This window comes from Schistocerca serialis, chromosome 1 (assembly GCF_023864345.2).
Source record: "Schistocerca serialis cubense isolate TAMUIC-IGC-003099 chromosome 1, iqSchSeri2.2, whole genome shotgun sequence".
Classification (NCBI taxonomy): Eukaryota; Metazoa; Arthropoda; class Insecta; order Orthoptera; family Acrididae; genus Schistocerca; species Schistocerca serialis.
The window spans coordinates 275,085,082-275,107,237 of NC_064638.1; the positions used below are offsets into that span (position 1 = coordinate 275,085,082).

General features: G+C 36.5%; 1 protein-coding gene across 7 annotated transcripts in view; it reads right to left on the minus strand.

Annotated features, from left to right (window-relative positions):
* Positions 1 to 4,643: 4,643 nt before the first annotated feature.
* Positions 4,644 to 22,156, minus strand: part of LOC126467984 (uncharacterized) — a 119,876-nt gene continuing 102,363 nt past the window's right edge. For all 7 annotated transcript variants that reach the window (XM_050096517.1, XM_050096519.1, XM_050096511.1 and 4 more), the window contains 2 exons: positions 15,912 to 15,988; positions 4,644 to 6,105 (listed from right to left, as the gene is read on the minus strand). In XM_050096517.1, the coding sequence (XP_049952474.1) occupies positions 5,149 to 6,105; positions 15,912 to 15,988 (1,034 nt within the window). In that variant the 3' untranslated portion in view covers positions 4,644 to 5,148. The remainder of the gene's footprint in view (positions 6,106 to 15,911; positions 15,989 to 22,156) is intronic.

Genomic DNA, 22,156 nt, shown 5'->3' on the forward strand with positions numbered 1-22,156 from the left:
AGTTTATGTATTTCACACATTTATTTACAATGTACCTCCTGACTTCCAGAGTTCCCTTTATCTGACACTGCATGTGCCGGATGATTCAAAATTATAATGTTGTACTGTTTGTGCTGTTTTACCATTATCTCTCACTGATTGTGCCAGAAATTGTGTTATTGTTATATATTGTGTACTTTTTGACATATGAAATTGCCACACAAAATTTTTACTGTATCATTAATGGTGAACAACATTTGTGCTTCTTGAAAAATTTTTGCACCAGTATCCTTGATCAAAAGCAATCATTTCCCATTGATTCATTGTGTGTTTACATGATGAAATAAATATTTTTTGGGAATTTTTAGATGCTTATGAGTGTTGTGAGTAACCTGGCTGTACAAGACGGGTAGCAGAACTGATCCACAAAATTACTGTCATATCTCACTGATGTCCACTTATTGTATAATCCTAAACATATTCTGAGTTCAAACATAATGAAGTTAAAAAAAGGAAGAGAGAGACCTCCATGCCAAGCAGAACAGATTCTCAAAACATCAGTAATTAAAACCTAAACTTGCAATTTTCTCATATGAAATTCTGAATGCCATGGATCAAGTAGTTGCAGTATTTCTTGACATCTGAAAAACATTTGAGTCAGCACCACATCAATGATTATTAAAAAAGGCATGATTATATGAGATACTGAACAAAATTTGGGACTGGATTGGGCATTTCTTGGTAAGGAGTTATCTTGGATGACAAGTTATCAACAGAAATAGAAACAATGTTGAGCATGTCCCAGGAAAGCATGTTAGGACCCTTGTTATTCATATTGTAAATTAAAGGCCTGGCAGGCAATATTAACAGTAATTCCAGAATTTGTGCAGGTGATGCAGTTATTTACAATGAAGTACTATGGAAGCAACTGCACAAACATCCAGTCAGATCTTGATAAGATTTCAAAATTGTGCAAATATTGACAGCTTGTTTTAAATCTCCAGGAATGTAAAATTGTACACTTGATGAAATTCAGAAAAGTATTATCCTATGACTGCAGTATTAGTGAGTCAGATTGGTAGATTTCAGTTTGATGACTGGATACTGGGAAAATGCAGTCAGTTTACAAAAAAGTCTACTGACGGATCACTTGTGTGCTCCAGCTTAGAATATTGATCAAGTGTGTGTGAATAATAGCAAATAGGACAAGCAGGGATACTGAACATCTACAAAGAAGAACAATATGAATGATCACAGGTTTGTTTGACACACAGGAGAGTGTCACAGAACTGCTGAATAAATTGAATTGTCAGACATTTGAAGATAGATGCTCATTATTCCACAAAAGCCTAGTTTCAAAATTTCAGGAATCATTATTAAGTGAAGAATGTAGATATAACTTGTGAACAAATTACAGAAGCAGTTGCAATTTTATTTTCTAGCACCTTGACTGGTTATGAGCTTACATCATGGAAGTACACAGATGCAGACCGCATGTTTATTTCTCCATGATACTAGGTTCACAACCACTTGAAATGACCTCAGAAGATGAAACCAGTCATGGTGTTAGAAAATAAAATTGGATTTGGTGTTGTAATTTGTTTTCAAGTGATTACTACAGTTGTAGATACACTGAACTAGCATGAACTATTTACTGGCCAAAAAAAATCTAGATATGTTCTTGAGCTTCCTCAATAATGTATACTAATTACAGAATGCACAGAGGCATCTAAGTCACCATTCTTCTTGTTCACCATATGCAGCTGGGACAAGTTGAAGCTCTAATATATTGTACCATATTAAGTGTCCTCTGCTGGAAGGTGCAAGATCCATGCTGTAGAGTGGTTGAGGAAGAACAGTTCAATGAATATTTGTGAGCTCCTCTCAGACGTGCACTTGTGTGAGGTCTTGTGTTGTCATGGAGAAAGAGAAGTTTGTTTCCACAGTGGTTTACAGAGTTTGTATGTAGATATAGGTGGTGACTACTAATGGAAAAGCAAGAGTACAATCTATTGTCCTCCTTATATTTGCTCACCTTCAGCAACACTGCAGTACTGTCCTCCGAGAATTTGGGTAACATCAACAAAAATGTTTGGCTTTCAAGCTTAACATTACAGTTGTATAGATAGACGATCAGACTGCCATCTTGGCTATTTAGGGAACTTAGAGCTTGCGCTTAATGATATTGTCACTGCTGCAACATTAAACCCTAGTTTCTTTACTTGTTTCCTCCCTTGTGAAGCCAATCTGATGTAAGTATTACTTGTCTATGGCAATACAATTTAAGGCTCAGCAAGAAAATCCTGTATACCTGAGTATGTTGCTAACTGTATCAGTATAAATATGAGTGGCGTTCAATAAATAATACAACACAATTTGTTTCTCTGTCAGTTTCAGTTGAAAAAATGTGGAATTTGTTGTGAGACATTGTGGAATATTCCCACTTCTGCCCCTATAGTTTCATGAAGTTCCAATAAATGCCAGTGCTATACAGAGCCTTCAAAAAGGCGTCTGTAATGGAACTGCTTTCCAGGCAGAGACTGTCACTGAGTTTCTTTTGGTGGGAAACCAGACCATCATAGATATTTATTAGGAACTTGCATAATGTCTACAGAGAGCTGGCAGTGAGCAGAAGCATGGTGAGTCACTGGGTGAGACATCTATTGTTATCACGATAAGGTCACACAAAGTTGTCCAGTCTCCCCCATGCCAGCCTTCTACAAACAGCTGTGACTCCTGGAACAACTTCAGCATGTTTATTGCTGCAAAAATGCAAACAGACTTATCCTGCTTCATGAAACATAAGGCCTCACACAAGTCTGCACACCCAAGAGAAACTCAAATATCTTCATCAGACTGTTCATCCTCAACCACCCTACTGCCTCGACCATCTTTTGACTTCCATCTGTTTCACCCTATGAAGGACACACTCCATGGGAAATAGTACATGTTTGATGAGGTGGTTACTGATGCAGCAAGACATTGGCTCTGACATGGAGCAGCAGAGTGGTATTATGTGGGCATAAAGGCCCTTCAGTAAGGTGGCATAAGGCCATCGCATTGACTGGAGATTATGTTGAAAAACTGGATTTTGTAGCCAAAAGAGTGGGGAATAATATGGTGTATAGGAATCCTGAATAAAATCAACCTGCTTTCAGAAAAAAATTTGCTGCATTACTTATTGATGACCCCCTCCTATCCGAGAATGACACGGTGATTTTATTTACACTATTGTCTGGTGGCTCTGAATTTGAGGGTATCTGTTTTGGAATATCCTCCCATTGTGTCCCTAAACTCATGCTAGACATGCTTACTGTGCATGGTGTGAAGCTACAAAGCCATCAGTAGGCTCTCTGAGCAGTTGAGATGTGTTTGTTGGAAAACATTCCTCATCTGCCCTAATTTCCTTTGGGCTCTGCAAACAATACAGCTAGTATACGAAGCAGAGGAAATATAAACAATTTGGAAGACACCTTCCAGCATTTATAAATTCTGGTAAATGAGGTGTCAGTCTTCCAGATCCTAGGATACATTCGAAAACATGACCTGACAGGTGCAACAGAAAAAGATATATGCATGTAGGGCACACTGTGACAAACTGACATTTAATTACATTACCAAGGTGTCAAGAAGAAAAGTCATGAGTGACTGGGAAAATGAGTGTCAGAATAATAAACTAAGTTTAGAAAGGTGAATGATCTGGCCATGGAAAACCCCTTTCTAGTCACTGAGATGGAAGGAAATGGTATTATAATCAGGTACTACACAGGACAATCATCACTAACTCTTTTGGTGGTAAGACCCAATAATGTCCATGGTTTGCTATCTGCCATTATTGATATTACACATGTTACAGATTGTGTTTTATTCTTTGGCAAAGGCAGAATGCCAGATTTACTACTCATTTTAGATAACAGTGAGGTGAGTGCAGATAAGGTTCTGAAGTTTCGCTTGTTGTTGAAACTACTGTTCAATTATTTAGGAAGTAGATTTTAATGTGTATGAGTGGCTGATTTAATCTTTCTTTCCCTCAGAGATCACCAAGATGAGGGTATTGGACTGATACTTTTTTGTTTTATTATTTAGTATTTTACTTCTTTTAATATATATTTTATACAAAAGTAATTGAAATTTAGAGTTTCAGTTTATGTATTCAAATGCTTCCCGCAGCGAGAACATCATGATTATCTTCACTTAAAAGCTTAATTCAAGAATCTTTTCTCTGTCTCTGTGCTGTTCATATAATGTATCACAACACATAAATCATTAATCTTGATGTTAATTTTATTTTGTGATTTTGATACACCAGAAATATAAAGTTTTGGTGTTTGAATGCTAGGTATTTTCTGCTAGATGTTCATTCATAGTGCAGTTTGTTTCATAGCAGCATGTCTCCTTAAAGAGTCAAAATTGTTACTCTATGTTTTATCTGAGGAGCGCATGAAGGGTGATGTTTCAGGACTGGGCATTATATTTGAATTTCAAATTATATGTTGTAGTTTTAATCTCCAAACTTCTTTGTGTTTATTAATAAACTACCTTTGCCTTGCTAACGCATCTGTACATTTTATTTCTGCTCATTTCTAATAGTAACCAGAAGTTTAATAAGGTCAGCAATGCTATGAGATGAAATGAAAGTAAATATTGTTGTGTACTAAACTATCTTTTATACTGACAAAATAATGTATTTATTACCAAAATGCATAAATACACATTTTATTGTCTACATAGAGCAACCATACTGAAAATTACATTTCACCTCAATGATTTTTAGAGAATAGCTTACAGCAGTAACAAATTAGCAGTGATAAAATTAAATGCAAAATTACAAATAAATGATGTGACATTGTGATAGACGGGAAAATGCTAGCATTTCTCAACAAAGGTTGAACCTGAATGAATGATATGTATGTGGGAAAAAGCTATAACTCACAACACTTAAAAAATATTTGTGCTTTGGGCACTTTCAACACAAATGCAACAGCCACTTTGACAGAATGACACCCAAAAAACCTCTGAAAGAGTACACTCTACATCCAGTTCCAGCAAACCACTGAGAAGAATCTTAACTTACAATAAAGAGAACAACAACCAAACACACTTAGAAAAGTAACACATCTCTGTCAGTGTCTTAAATGGGATGTATTTTCAGTTCTTGAAATAATTCTGCTATTCTTCTTCTGAAGCTGGCACTTCTTCTATTTCTGGCTTCTCAGTGGGAGCTGGGGTCTCTGGCGAGGTAGGCTCCTCCACGACGGGTTCCGGACCCTGGTCTACTTGCTCCTCTTCTGCTGGCTTGCTCTCTGTCTGATCACCAGCAGGCTGTGCCTCCTCTTCTGCAGTATCTGCTACTACTTCAGGTACTACCTTTTTTCGAGGCATGTCCTCATCTACACCAGCCCATATATCTTCTATATCCTCCTCCTTTGCAGGTTCACTCTCCTCTGCTTTCTTTTTTGCCTCTTCTTCTTCTTCTTGCTTTCTTCTGGCTTCTTCTTCCTCTGCCTTTATCCTTGCTTCCTCTTCCTCTTTTTTCTTGGCTTCTTCTTCTGCCTTCTTTCTGGCTTCCTCTTCTTCCGCTTTTCTCTTGGCTTCTTCTTCTTCTGCCTTTCTCTTGGCTTCTTCCTCCTCTGCTTTTCTCTTTGCTTCCTCCTCTTCTGCTTTTCTCTTGGCTTCCTCTTCTGCCTTCTTTTTAGCTTCTTCTTCTGCTTTTCTCTTGGCTTCCTCTTCTGCCTTTTTCTTTGCTTCTTCTTCTGCCTTCTTTTTAGCTTCCTCCTCTGCCTTCTTCTTGGCTTCCTCTTCTGCCTTCTTCTTGGCTTCCTCTTCTGCCTTCTTCTTGGCTTCTTCTTCTGCTTTCCTCTTGGCCTCCTCTTCTACTTTCCTCTTGGCCTCCTCTTCTGCCTTCCTCTTTACTTCTTCCTCCAGCTTCTTTTGTACTTGCTCAGATTGTGATTCACCATCAGTAGCTGATTCATCTTCCTTATCTCGTTCTTCAGCAGCAGATGCAAGTCGTGCATCTTCTCTCTTTTGCTTGTTTTTGCGATTCTCCTCTAGGGCAGCTGTGTGCATGTTGAAATTTGCTGTGGCTATCGCTGCAGATGCCAGTGCCTCTGCATATTCCTTACCCTGTAACAACAACAGTTTATGTGACACAAAGTGTATCATGTAAGATGTTACTAACAGTAAAACTCTACTACCTTTTAATCCTTAAATCCAAAACTATGATCTCTGCCCTGCTTCAGAACATCATTTTACAATCTTTTCTATTTTTGTATGATGTTTCAGATATTTCAGCTTTACTACCATTCATTCATTTATACATTCATTCCCTCATCATGTTCCAAACATCCCATCAAGATGGAGAACCTTCAGGGATGTGGAACAAGTGACAGAAACTTAAACAATACACTCTATTAACAATACAAATCGCTAAACTGCTTAATACTACTTGTACTTACACTAGCTAAATGTAATTTATTAAATTAGCAGGAGGGCCATTACTTTTAGAAAAGCTGCTACTCATTCAATTATATTAATGATTTCTTGCTGTAACTGTCCATTAGATATTGGTATCTTACTTCATCGAAAAACATTTTCATTAATCCTCAGAAATTCAACTAATTTTAAAAACTGAAATTTAGTTATTTTGTAGTTACAGTACTATTAGCATACTTGTACAGGTAACTAGAAATGTTTTAAATATTGTGGAATAATGCAGATCAATAAAGTTAATTTTTATGTCTAGTTACACAATTGTGCATTTACTAATATTGTGCTGTTTCAGTATCCACAAAATTATATTGACAATATAGCTCATCCTTTACATTGTTATGACTGCATTTTGAGCTTGTATAGTGATTAGAGGGTAGAGGGTATAAACTGTGGAGGAAAACAGAGACTGGAATACCTCCAGCAAATAATTGAGGACATAGGTTGCAAGTGTTATTCTGAGATGAAGAGGTTGGCACAGGAGAGGAATTCTTAGCTGGCCGCATCAAACAATTTAGAAGACTGATGGCACAAAAACAAGTAGTGATCATGAACTAGTTTCATTTCCATTTTTGTAGCAATAAGCATTATTGCTTATTAAATAATTTCAGAATCAAATTATTCAGTCCAGTGAGGAGAATCAACCTGGATAAATTCAGGTGTCCAATTCCAACAATCAGGCACTAAAGTTGTCAGTATTTGTCAAATAACCTTCTTGACAGAGAGGTTTGTGGGAAACAGATATGGAGGTGCTGCCCACTTATCCACACTGAAGACAGTGTAGTCAATATCTGAAATCATCTTGGTTAGAATGTTTCACATACAGACTGTCTGACTACTAAATGTCAGTATCAATCATTCATCATGTTTCATAGGTACCAGCCAACAAGAGAATTTCCAGGGATGAGGAATAAATCAAGATAGCCTTTACATTAACAAAAGACAGCAAATCATAGAACTTAATCTGTGTACTCTATTAAAAATAAATTATCACACCATTCCTTAATACAATCTAAAATTAAGCAAGTAAACTAGAAAGAAACCTTCTACTTTTAAGAAAGTTGCTGCCTCCTCAGTTATACTGTGTATATTTCTGCTATTAATAGATTCATATTTATTTGATTAAAATAGCATTTTTCAATGAAAATTTGCACCAACATCACTAAACTCCAAGTCCTGTGTCCAATATGTTACTGCCTGTCATGCAGCTTTACGATGAATGCTACTGCTTGACACATAACTAACAGAACTTTTTAATCACTGAATCTAGGTATTCAGATAATTGGTAAAAAGTCACTAATGATGTACATTTTCAATGTTATTTTGAACTGGTAGGGATATCCAATTTCTTGCTTTATGTTAAGGCAGAAGCTTGCTGAATATCTCACCACCAGATTCCATTCTGAACTCTCGATAAGGAGGCAACACCTACACCGAAATTATTTTTATGTCACGTATTGTGACTGATCACAACAGCTGACATTGGTTTTTATTACTCAGTAACAAAAACCATCATGATCATCACAGTCTTCTTCTTCTTCTTCCCTTCAAGGAGCTGTTGCCTGTTCCGAACTCACAAACAAAATTATTCCCATCTTTTTTATGTCTTCCACTATCTCTTTTCTCATTTGGCTTGTAGTTCAGGATCTAAGGAATTCTGTGACCTGGCATTCTCATGAGGTGTCGTCTCCAATATTCACAATATTTTTAATTTTTTCATTCATGTTGAAAATATTTAATTCTGTTCTAACATCATTTCTAATCATGTCTCTTCTTGTGCAGCCCTTTGTCTTTCTTATGAACCTCATCTTTGCTGTTTGAAGTTTATTTTCTTTGATTTTTTTTAATCTAGCTATCACTTCCGTAGGATAACACAGGGGCTGCCACTATTTTATAAAATTTCATGAAGGTCTCTTTTTGTACCTTATGGGCCAATGTTCTGCTAACGATACCACAGACAGCTTGGAATTTGTATATTTTATTTTAAATATCAGAAGCAAAATCAAAACTTATAGCACACCCTAAATAAGAGATTTGAGACACTTGTTCTAAAACTGAATTATCCAAAACAGTTTTTGATCTGACTGGATATATTCCTGGAAATGCCATTATTTTTGTTTTATTACCAGAAATTCTGAAGTTGTACTTCCTGCAAATATTGTTCAGCTGGTGTACTGCTCTTCAGAGTTCATCTTCATTCTTTTAAATAATAACAATGTCATCAGCAAACAAAAGGACATTCAAATATTCCTTATTCATTACCTTTATCCCTTTGTTTACTTTATATTTCCATGTAAATATTAGAAAGGGTAGGTGATATTTCACACCCTTCTCTAACACCTTGGTTAAAAACTGTTTCTTCTGACTTCTGTCTGTATTTATTACAATGCACATAGATTTTGCACTACCACTATTAGGTGATAAGGATATCCACATTCAGACATAATTTTTCATAGGCTATCATGGCTCACAGGGCAAAATCCTTCTCAAGGTTGATAAAGGCCATATGGGTTTCTATATTAATTTCTCTGTGTTTTTGTATAATGGTTTTAATTACAAACACATTGTCTGTAGATGAATGATCTTATCCAAATCCATTTTGTTCTTCATTGTAAAATTACTGGCTAACTCACAAACAGCCTCGGATACAGGACTGGATCAACTGATGACAAAAACCATTAAGGAGTAAATGTATCGAGAAGTGAGCATATGAATTCCAAGACCTTAAAAACGCTTCTGCGAGATGTACACTCAACGACTTTACACAATATTCTTACTGGTCACTTCTGCTGAATGAACACTTTATTTATTTTAGGTGAACTGGTAAGGAGAAAGGAAAGCATCACTGGTCTGGCGACAGATCTGTCAGTCACACCTGACTGACTGGCAAGTCATCCTCAGCCAGTGGCATCATCTGGATGCGGTACAGATGAGTGTGAGGTCAACATGCTGCTCTCCTGACTGCTGTCAAGTTGGCAGACCTGCTGCCACTATTTTGCATTAAAGTAGCTCCTCAATTGCCATCATGAGGCTGAATGGACTCTATCACATTCCTCCCACCAATGAAAAATCCCCAGTAGTACTGAGAATCGAACCTGGGTCCCCTGCATTGCAGTCAGACAAACTGATTTCTCAGCTACATCTACATCTATACTCTGCAAACCACCATGAAGTGCTGGCAGAGGGTATGTCCCATTGTACCAGTTACTAGGGTTCTTCCCATTCAGTGCACATATGGAGAACAGAAACAATGATAGCCTGAATGCCTCTGTGTGTACAATCATTATTCTAATCTTATCCTCACAATCTGTATGTGAGTGATACATTGGTTTTTTTTGTATGTTCCTAGAATTGTAATTGAAAGCTGGTTCTTGAAAATTTGTTAACAGACTTTAATGGGATAGTTTACTCCTATCTTCAATAGTCTTCTAGTTCAGTTCCTCCAATATCTCTTTGACACTCTCCCACAGATCAGACAAACCTGTGACCATTCATGCTGCCCTTCTCCAAATACATTCAATATCCCTTGTTAGTCCTATTTGGTATGAGTCCCACACACTTGACCAGTATTCTAGAACCAGTCACTTGTGTGATTTGTAAGCAATCTCCTTTGTAGACTGATTGCACTTGCACAGTACTCTACCAATAAACTGAATTCTACCCCTTACCTTACCCACAACTGAACTATGTGATCATTCCATTTCATATCCCTACAGGGTGTTACGAGTGTGAGTCAAATGAACACCTTAAATATTTTTTAAAATATTATTTATTGTGCAGAAGTGGTACAAAGCTGTATCACTTTTCAACATAATCTCCCCAATGCTCAATGTAAGTCCTCCAGTGCTTACAAAGTGCATAAATTCCTTTAGAAAAAAATTCTTTTGGTAGTCCACGCAATCACTCATGCACCGCATGGCATAGCTCTTCATCAGAATGAAACTTCTTTCCTCCTACTGCGTCTTTGAGTGGTCCAAACATATGGAAATCACTTGGGGCAAGGTCTGGAGAGTATGGTGGATGAGGAAGACACTCAAAATGCAGGTCTGTGATTATTGCAACTGTTGTACAGGCAGTGTGGGGCCTTGCATTGCCATGTTGCAAAAGGACCCCTGCTGACACCAATCCACGTTGCTTTGATTTGATTGCAGGCTGCAGATGATTTTTTAGGAGATCTGTGTATGATGCACTGGTGACAGTGGTCCCTCTAGGCATGTAATGCTCCAAAATGACACATTTTTTGTCCCAAAAGAGAGTCAGTATAACTTTCCCTGCTGGTGGTTGTTTTCTAAATGTCTTTGGTTTTGGTGATGAGGAATGGCACCATTCCTTGCTCTCTCTCTTTGTTTCCGGTTGGTGGAAGTGAACCCAGGGTTTGCCCCAGTAATGATTCTTTCAAGGAAGCCATCACCTTCTCGTTCAAAGCGCCGAAGAAGTTCTTCACAAGCTTCAACATGTCATTCTGTCATTTCAGGAATAAGCTGCCGTGGCACTCATCTTGCAGACACTTTGTGAAACTGGAGCACATCATGCACAATGTGGTGTGCTGACCCATGACTAATCTGTAAACATGCTGCAATGTCATTCAGTGTCACTCAGCAGTTTTCCTTCACTATGCCTTCAACTGCTGCAATGTTCTGTGGAGTCACAAATCGTTACGCCTGACCTGGACGAGGAGCATCTTCCACTGAAGTGACACAATTTGCGAACTTCCTACTCCATTCATAGACTTGCTGCTGTGACAAACATGCATCACCCTACTGAACCTTCATTTGTCGATGAATTTCAATAGGTTTCAAATCTTCACTACGCAAAAACCGAATAACAGAACGCTGTTCTTCCCTGGTGCAAGTCGCAAGTGGGGCGGCCATCTTTATACTGATACTGCGACGGTATGTGTGCATCTGCACTATGCTGCCACCTACAGGCGATTATGCACACTGTTTGTAGCACGCTTACCAACTTACAGGATAATGGCATGAAATTTCGATTTGTTATTACAAATTTAAGGTTTTCATTTGACTCACCCTCGTACACCCACATATTTGTATGAGCTGGCCCATTCCAACAGTCATTCATTGATATTATAGTCATAAGATACGACGTTTTTTTTTTTTTTTTTTTTTTTTTTTTTTTTTCATTTTGCGAAGTGCACAGTTTTACATTTCAGAATGTTTAAAGCAAGCTGCCAATATTTGCACTACTTAGAGACCTTATCAAGATCTGACTGGATAATTATGCACCTTCTTTCAGACAATACTTCACTGTATATAACTGCATCATCTGCAAAAAGTCTCAGGTTACTACTAATATTTTCTGCAAAGTCATTAATATACAACATGAACAGCAAGGGTCCCAACACACTTCCCTGGGGCACCCAGGAAGCAGCTTCTACATCTGACGATGACTCTACATCCAAGATAACATGCTGCATCCTCCCTACCAGAAAGTCCTAAATCCAGCCACTTGACATCCCATATGATCATACTTTTGACAATAAGCATAGGTGTGGTACTGAGTCAAATACTTTCTGGAAATCAAGAAATACTGCATCTACCTGACTGCCTTGATCCAAAGCTTTCAGTATGTCACATGAGAAAAGCACAATCACAAGGTCAGTGTTTCCAGGATCCATGCTGGTTGGCATTGAGGAGGTCATTCTGTTCAAGATACCTCACTGTGTTTGAGATCAGAATACATTCTAAGATTCAATAACAAATCAATGCCAAGATATTAGACAGTAGTTTTGTGGATTACTTCAACCACTCTCCTTGTAGAGTGGTGTGATCTGTGCTCTTTTTCAAACTGGGTATGGTTTTTTCTTCAAGGGATCTACAATAGATTATAGTTAGAAGAAGAGCTAACTCAGCCACAAATTCAGCATAGGATCTGTCAGGAATTCCATCAGGCCCTGAAGCTTTGTTTAATTTTAACGATTTCTGCTGTTTCTCAACATCACCGACACTAATAGTCATTTCACTCATCTTTTTAGTGGTACAAGGATTAAATTTAATCATAGGTGCACTGCTCAGAATGTAATTTCATAAGACAGCAGGGAGTGAAAATATGCAAAATACAAGGTGTGATAAAAATGTAGTGAATAATTTTATTAGAAACTAAGTAATAAGCCTATATGGAGTTTGATTTAATCTCCTTTAAAGTACTGTCCTTGGCTAGTGATGCATTTATCCCAACGTTGTATCCATGACTGGAAGCATTTATAGCAGGCTTCTTTTAAAAGGGTGTTCAGTTGCTCTTTTGTGATTATCTCAATATCCAGAATAGTGTCAAAATATTTCCCTTTAAGCACTGTTTTAATTTTTTAGGAGGAGCGAGAAGTCAATGGTGCTAAATCTCTTGAGTAAGATGGATGTGGACAGAGCAGAACAATTTTTCCTGCTAAAAAGTTGCAAATTGAAAGCAGGGTGTGGCACGGCACATTGTCATGATAAACAAGGAACTCATTGGCCCATTTTTCTGGCCTCTTTCTTTGTACACCATTTTTCAAATGTTGCAGTACACCCTTGTGAAATTTGGTGTTTATAGTTGCTCCCATTGGAATGAACTTGATCATACCAAGCTCTCAATATTTAAAAAAAAAAAAAAAAACAATAAGCATGACTTTGATCTTTGATTTTGACTGACATGCGCTAATTAGGGTGGGGACATTCACTAGTTTTCCATTGAGATTTCTGAATTTTCATCTCAGGGTCATACCCATAGACCCAAGTTTTATCTCAAGTTACAGTTTTGAACATGAAACCCAAATCCGACCAAAGACAATCATTCAACTCCATGCAAGCTGACACACGATTTTTCCTCTGTTCATCACTCAAAAGTGAACAAATTTTGCACTGATTTGTCTCATTTTCAAATTATCAGTTAAAATATTTTGCACAGACCTATATGAGATGCCAAGTTCTCTGGTAAGTTCTTGAATAGTTATCTGCCTGTTTGAACAAACGATTTTTGCCACTTTTTGCACATTTTCTTCTGCTTCTGAGGTTAACAGACATCCCGAACGTTGCTTGTCTTCTGACTTATTTCTGCTTTTAAATCGCTCATATGATTTGTAAACAGTCTTCAGAGTCACAGCATTATTACCATCCACCAATTTCAACATTTCTTGATTTTATTTGGCACTTTTTTGCAATGTTTGCACATTGTTTGAAATCCATGGCGCACAACAGACGCAGTAAACACAACCCCACTCTAGTGCCCCTGGGTGCAGAACATGTTCCAACTTGATGCTGCCTGTCTCAAGGGATTAAGCTATCAGACAGATTACATCAAATGGTTGTAGCATCAGCAGCTGCTGCTAAAAGAAATTCATTTGCCACATTTTTTTATCAAACCTCATAAGCCAAACTCTTGTCTTTGGATCAACACAATGAAAGATGCTTGTAAGGGCAAAACACTTATAATTCAGCTTCTTGATTATTTTATCTTTGTTTTGACTGCATTTTAACTGGACTCCAAGGAATTTTACACAGTGTGTTTCATTTAGTGTATTATCAATAATATCTACTTCTGGTGCTAACAGTCTTTATAACTGATTTGAAATTGCCTAATATGATTCTTTGTGATATTAAGAGAAAATTTTAGCTGTGAACCCCCTGTAGGAGCAATCAGCTGACATCCAAGCTGTGTCTGCTAAGGCTGGCTTACAGGACACTTTATTAGTATGCTTGAGTCGACATTATAATTTTTGAATTGTCTTTTAAAGACACTGGAAGATCAAATATGTAGGTTAGAAACAAGAGTGGGCTCAGTATCAATCCTTGTAGTACTCCACATGCAATTCACTTCTCCAAAGTGTGATAACAGAAAATTATGACTAGGGCTAATCCACTCATACTGGCAATATGGGAATTAGTTGTAAATTACCTTATATATTAGGTTGATGCATAAATTCATAGCATTTTTGTTTTGCATGTTGCTGTTCATGTTGTTATGGGTTTAATTATCATTTTTTTTTTTTTATTGGTAATTCAAGTGGAGAAAAATCTGAACATTTCTGACATATTCTTCTTTTTGGGTTCAATAGAGGAATGAGAGCAGTGAAGGAAGCCAGAACATTTGTGCCTTTTATGGGAATAATGTCAGTGGACAAAACACAGCAAGGAAATGGTTTTACCATTTTAAAGAGGATCATTTGGACATTAGTGACTCTCCAAATTCAGGTAGACTTTGGTGTTTGATGGAGATTGTTTAAATGCATTCAGCCAGGATCCACATCAGTGTATTCAAGGACTGGCAAATGCGGTGAACTGTGATCATTTCACCATCACGTGACATTTGCCTGCAATGGGGGAGGTTCAAAAATCAGGTGTGTGGGTACCACATGCTCTAAGCCAAATCACAAAAATCAGCAGGTGGCCATATGCGCATCTCTGCATGGTCATCATCAGTTGACTCATGAGCAACACTGACCATTCCTACACTGTATCACTACTGGTGACGAGCAGTGGTCTTTATGCTAATATAAGGGAAAGAAAGGAATGGTTGAGACCAAACATAGCAGCAACTCCCTGACAAAGACCTGCATGCATTCACAAAAGATAATGTCATGCATCTGGTAGAAGAGCGATGGTGTGGTGCACTATGAATTGCTTCCCCAATGTGCAACCATTGCTGCTGACATTTATTGCCAACAACTGAGATGTCTTGCAGATGCAATTCAAGAACAATGACCAAGAAGACTGTGTGAAGTGATACTATGCCACATTAATGCCCACATTCTGTGAGACTGACAAAAAATTCTTTACAGGAGTTGGGTTGGGAAGTCATTCCACACACATCTTATTCACTTGATCTTGTGCCCTCATATTCTCAATTTTTCTGCTCTTTGTTGAATAACCTTCAAGGAACTTCCTTTCTTGATGAAAATGCACTGCAAACATGGCTTGATGATTTCTTTGCCTCAAAACCATGTGATTTCTACAGCTGTGAATGAAAAAGTTACCCCAGTGTTGGCAGATTGTTGTAAATAGTGAAGGAGAATATATTATTGATGACTTAAGCTTGCCTTAAGTGTATCTGTTGTGTTTATTGGACTTGTGCAAAAATACTACGAACTTATACACAAGTCTAATACATGTTTTCATATATTACAAGACACACAGCAACTGTGGAAACATCCACTGCTCCTTTCTTCCACTATTCAGGTACTGCTCCTATCTAATACTCCAAACAATGATTTTATGTAGCTTCACTTGGAAACCTGTCCATTGTTTATTTACTGGCAAAATGATGTCATATCAGTACGTTTTTTCTGCAGTATGCATTAGTATACATAATCAAATTCATCAAACATCCACAAGCATGTTCAGATTATCTATCCCTCATGACATTTACCACATAATTTTGACATTATTTTATGCAGCTGCCAATACACTTTTCTTTAAAACCATTTTCTAAAGCTTTTCAAATGTCTTACTTACAGGGTCATTTGTTGGTCTGTAGTAACCGCTATTCACAGGTCTTGGACCTCTGGCAATACGAGATTCCCCAGGAAACACTGTAGGAAATAAAAAATTCATCAGCAATTTTTCTTCAAACATTTATGTGCAACGTTAATAAGAGAATTTTTTTGAATATATGAAGAGTTATACAAAGTGCAATAATTTTAAGCCATAAAATTTTAGAAAGAACATCAAACTCATTTGAAAACTTTGAATATTTCCAAATGTCACCCTTATTGTTATAGTCCTTTGTTGTTATTATTTTAGAAAACATACATGTAAGACATGTTATTTGACATTCTGAATTACATAGTGTTAGAGCATTAGCTTTGATCTTAATTTGTAGTATGGTTTCCTCTGCCTAAACAAGGACATTAAATTTAAAATTTACATAGGCAACTGAAAATCGAGTTTTATTTCAATATGGATTAGAATTTTATATTTTCTGCTACTAAGGCAAACTCGGTAAATGCAGAAATTATATTTACAGCTTTAGAAATGGTATTATTTGTTATGGTTGAATTTCATATGCTTATTTTAAATTCTTTATACAATAATGCCATTATGAGAGATTTAATGTTTTTGTTCTGTGAATACTGTTACATACTATAGGTAAAATATTAGAAAGATAGCACAAGAAGATCACAAACAGAAACACATAAAAAATCCCAGGCTGAAGGAAGGTTTTTCACTACACCAAAATACTGCTATATCTACATCTACATCTAATGTGGAATTATGAGAGAATCCTTGTAAAGACAAGATGTAGCTCTTCAGTTCTGCAGATTACACTTGTACCTTTTTCAGTAGCATGAAAAGTAGATACCTTGGCATAAAATATAGATAAAAATGGTGCTCCTACTATTCCTCCTGAAGATTTCAAGTAGTATTTCACTTACACTTTTCCTGCCAGTTTTTGAATTACATGTTTTTACAGTCTATATTGGCAGAATATTACTTACACAAGACATGGTACTTGTTGCCATTCAGCTTGTCTATCAACATAAGAAATAGTCTTCCTTATTTGCAACAGTTCACTACTCATTCCATATTCTTATGTAAACTCAGTTGATAATTCTTGTTCTGTGTTGTACCCTTTGACTACGTCAGTCTTTTATACTGTCCTAATCTTCTATGTACCTATACTTTTCTACTTATGTCTTATTTTAATTTATTCATTTATTACATTCAGTATCTGTTCTTTCAGAATACATTAAGTTTCCATGCCAGCATACTTACAAGACACTACTCTTTTGCCAATCTTCACTTATGTACATCAGACTTAACAAACATTTGCCTGGTTTGTTTCCTACATCTTTCTTTAGCATTAGTCCCTAACTGTAGTTTTGGAGTTACTATCTCATCTATTGCCCTTCTATATGCAATTTCATTCTCTTATATGCTCAGAAAATGCAGGTACACAAACTTACCAAAATGATGGAAACACCTCATATAATACTGGTCCTTCTTGAATTTGTTGTAGAGGTGTAGATAATTTTACAGTAGATGCTTAAAGACTTTAAATTATTTACAGAGGAATTTTTGTAATATATACTGGATTAGTATTAAATAATGTAACTGTTTCTAGTAGGCTTGCCCTACTAGCACCATTTCAGATTTAACAGTTGGAAATATGCAGCCCAACATATAACCTGCTTTTGGCATACTTCATACATAGACCTGATTTATTGTTCAGTACAGAATAATGAATTATCTAACAAAACTGTCACTGGGTCATATCACATAGTCTCAATACAGTCACTATCATGCTAAACATCCTCAGTGATAACCTGAGAGTTTGACATTGCCACCTAGCCAGCGATGTTCCCCTTTGATTCTTGAGAACTGGTTTCTGTTTGAATGTGGTGACCGAGAAGTATCCTTGACTGATGGTGTCATGTCAGTAGCTGTGTGTGTCATCATTACCCAGATCACAGTAGTCTATAGTACTTCAAATTCATTGGTCTTGCCTATTCTTAATACCACATAACACATCCAATGATCTGCTTCTGACTGTGTGTATCATAAGTCTTCTTAATGCCTGCAGAAGTTAACTAAACAAAAGTTTAATTTCCTGGTGCTTTTGTACTGCAGAAATAATCAGCTAATGATCTGAACAACTGAACTGCAGAAGTAGAGAGGAGGATCTGTAGAGTCTTTGCAGATTTTGTGTTGCATGATTTCAGCATGAACAATTATAGAGATTACTTTGTAATTACCATTGAGTCTTCTAGAACCTTTATGTTGAAAATAAGCTTTGGTCAGCATCATATAAAAATTAAAAATTATTGAGGTCTGATATTGATTGGAAACCACCATGTTTGCTCCACATGGAAGAAGATCATGTAATCACTGAACTATTTTGCTGGTTGGGAATAGTTATTGTAACATTTGTATAAATGAGTTTCAGGGGCCACTTAATCTCAGTTGGAAAAAGGGGCAGTCACTTTTGAAGCTGAAGGCAAAGTGCATAGCAAGAAGATATTTACACGTTAGTCCAAAACCAAATTCTATACAGTCAAAAAGAAAAAGTGCATTCCATTTAGTCTCTATTTTTTTCCATAGATTTCTTCAGTGATCTAGACTGTTCAACAATTTAAAATGATGTTTCAATAAGGAAGATTACAGACAGAGGAAAGTAATTTTTATGTGTTTGTTATATAAATATTTTCAATTTGAAGGTATTGGAGCAAGGAGCTTAAAAGAAATGAATGATGTATGTTTCTAAAGTGGTGAATGAGGAGAAGAGACGTAGACCTGTTAATATATGTAATCAAATTTTTCACCACCGAAGCCATGAAATCCATTAAATTAGAGGGGCAAAAATTATGGGCACTTGTGAGTTGCATCCCTCTGTAGAGTACATGCAATAAGAGTCATTTTACTTTATGTATATTTGGCTGTCAAGGTAAAACTTTGCATGTAGTGATAATCTTTGCATTACATGCAATGAATGTGGCATTTATTTTGCAAAAGCACATTTCATGTCAACTGTTAACACATTTTGTAGTTTGCACTCCCCATTTCAACTCAGCAAAAGCTGCCGATACGTTATTTAACCTGGTAACCATACAAATACAGGTATTAATGTCACATCATACAATTTGCCCTTTGCACACTATCTTACATCAGAACTATGCTTGGTGTCTGGTGTCATTCATGAAATATTAACAATGCTCTCATTAGCTATGGTACTCTGGATGTGTAAGGCTCAGTTTTTTCCATGCACAAATATCTTATAAGAACTGCAGGCATGGCAGTCTAGTACAGTACTACCATCTTTTTTGCTTTGTGGGGAATTGGCTAATTAAGTTTAGTTACATAAAAGTTCTGTAATGGTATTAACTAAACCACTAATTGACATTAAACACATGCTGCATTTATTACTTGCCCAAGATGCTGTAGATAAAAGTTAAGTACTCACCATAGTTGTAATGAGGCAGATGATGTAGGGGTCTTGATCTGGATACCATTGTCATCAATACATATAGAGTATCTTTTCTTAAATTAAAAAAGTTTATAAAAAATCACAGTTTTCAAAAATTCAAAAAGTTAATGCACAAAAACAGTAAATTATGTCATGCTCCAAAAAGTACATTTTACATCAGTCATTCTAATGACTGAAAAGATGTGCGGCAGTAACCACCGGTAGGATGAAAGGGGGCATGCGCTAAAGAGTGTATCAGGGATAAAAAAAACACAACAGTGTGAGACTGAAGCAACCGAAGATTTTATTGACAGATCTGTAGGTAGACAGACAGGTTTAACAGTGTGTTATGTGTAAAAGATAGAGAGAAGAAAATTTTAGCGGCGCACACACCAACTGAGCTCAGGCCGATGCAACCTGCTCAGCCTCAGGGCCTGCAAGGAGAAGTCACACAGTGAACAGAGGCTAGCAAAGTGTAACCTAAGTTTGATTCTCTACTTGCCCTGGTAACCTGTCACTCTGCTCCTGTACCACTCCATCTTTTTAGGGACATACTTTCTCCTTTTTTCAAGAAGTAATTTTTCATTGCATAAAAATACTCAGGTAATTGCAATTATTTATTTTTTATCATTTACAAGCAGACTGTTTTATGTTTTCCTTAATTATCTTAACTCACAGTGACAGTATGTCAAAAAAGTTGTGGGAAGAAAAAATATAATTTTTCTTTCACAAAACCTATTCTATACAATATTAAACAGTCTGTCTCTTTTTGCATCTAAGATCGTGTCACACCAAATACAATAATCATTGGTTTCTGTCTCTCATTTTTCTTATAATAAAAATAACAGCTATCTGTGATATCTGCCAGGCTTCACTTCCTAATATTGTATCCAAATTATCACTGTACTGAGCTGAAACATACAAAGAAGTGCTGCTGCTCCTGAATTTCATTATAGCCTAAAGCAATTAAGTACAGAGAAAAAGAATCACTTCCCAAATAATGTAAATGAAACCACTACACTTATGACTGTATATTATTATCAAACAAATATTCAGAAATAATGAAACTGCTGGCTATTTGAAAGTCAGGCAAGGAAAGTCATAGACAGATGAATAAGACTATTCCAAGTCCATCTGAACCACAGTGTTTGACTCTACAGTTCCAGAATGTGAAAAAATTTATACCTAGATTTCACAAATAGGCATTTAGAGAACACTATTCATAGTAGTATGAGGAATGCAACAAACTTTTACTCGCTTAAGTGGTTAACACTATGGCATCCCCAACTTCAGCCAAAAATAAATGAGGAAAATGCTTTTCTGGTAGTTTTAGCCAGGAACTGACGGTGGCTGTTGTGAGCATACAGTGAAAATTTTTAAAAAATGCTGTTGATATTTTGGGTTAATGAAGTTAAGTTCTATAGCATTATGTAAAATTTTATGTATGTATTTTTTTTATGGAAATGATTTCCCAAATATTTACTGCTGTGACACTCTGAGGTGATGAACCTGACATATGAATTCACCACAAAAGATAAGGAGAAAATAGTACATTCTACAAAAGTTTGCTTCATAATTATTGTAGAAATTTCATAAACATCAGCACACATGATCTGAACAAACACAAAATATTGAAAACATACAGCATTAAAATAACCAGAGAGCTAAAACCTCTTGTGCTAAGCAATCGCAGCAGAAAAGCAATGAATTGGCATACAAAATGAGTTGTTATGGACAGAAGAGGTCTTTGTAACACTAACTTTGATGCTTAGTGCCCTAACATTTATGTTAGCAAACCAGCAGGAATACTGATCTGTTGATAACTAGAAGCTGCTTTTTGAAAGTTAAATGCTCAAATACTTTATAAAAGCAAAATTTATGAAATAATATTGTATCATATTACTTCATATGAGAAACGGAAAATTTTGCTATCTTTTATATAGTCATGGTACATCTGTTTTTGAGAACAAGCAGTAAGTGAGATTATGATGGGGCAGTAGGCTTTCAATGCCAGTTAAGAGACTCAACTCATGAAAGAACCTAGTTCAGTTATATATTGTGTAGTATAGTATCTATTGTTTATTTATGATGTCTCAACCAAAATTTCCAGGGGTGTAGGGAGTGAGACAAACAGGCTCCATCAACTGGAGCTCAATGTATTTACAGCCGCAGAGCCACTAGTGGTTTGGGGGAACAAGCTGCAGTTTTGTCATTCAGTGCTGGCACTATTAATGTGCTTCATTGCTTTATTATGGCACAGCACAGCACAAAAATCAGTTCGTAATGGCTACTGCACACAGAGGTACTGAATTATGAGACTGCTAATGTAGGCTACAGCCAGACACAAAAACTTGTGGCAAAAATTCAACCAACCAACTCCTATTGGATTCATCTGATCCAGTTCTAGAAAGCTGTCATTCATGAAGATGTGAACAAACTGTAGAGTCTGATGTCTTGGCAAGGCTGTGAGGAAATATACATTGTTCAATTAAGAATTAAACTTAAAAATTATACAAAGTTAGTGTCACCTGAGAAGTGTGGTATGGTAAAAACGTTATGTGTGCAAAAAGTTGTCAATCTTCTCAAGAGGAAACCCACAGAGCAACTTAAGCAATATGAGAATTACCCTGATATGAAAGCAATGAACAAATTTTGGGCAGAACAATAAAAATGATTTGGATCATGAGTAATGCCATAAAGCTTGAACTCCAGAGTTCAGGCACTGGCAAAGTGAGTCCATCATTCATGCAAAGGGTGTTATACTACGTGTTGGGAGTCTAAAATATTAATCTCACAG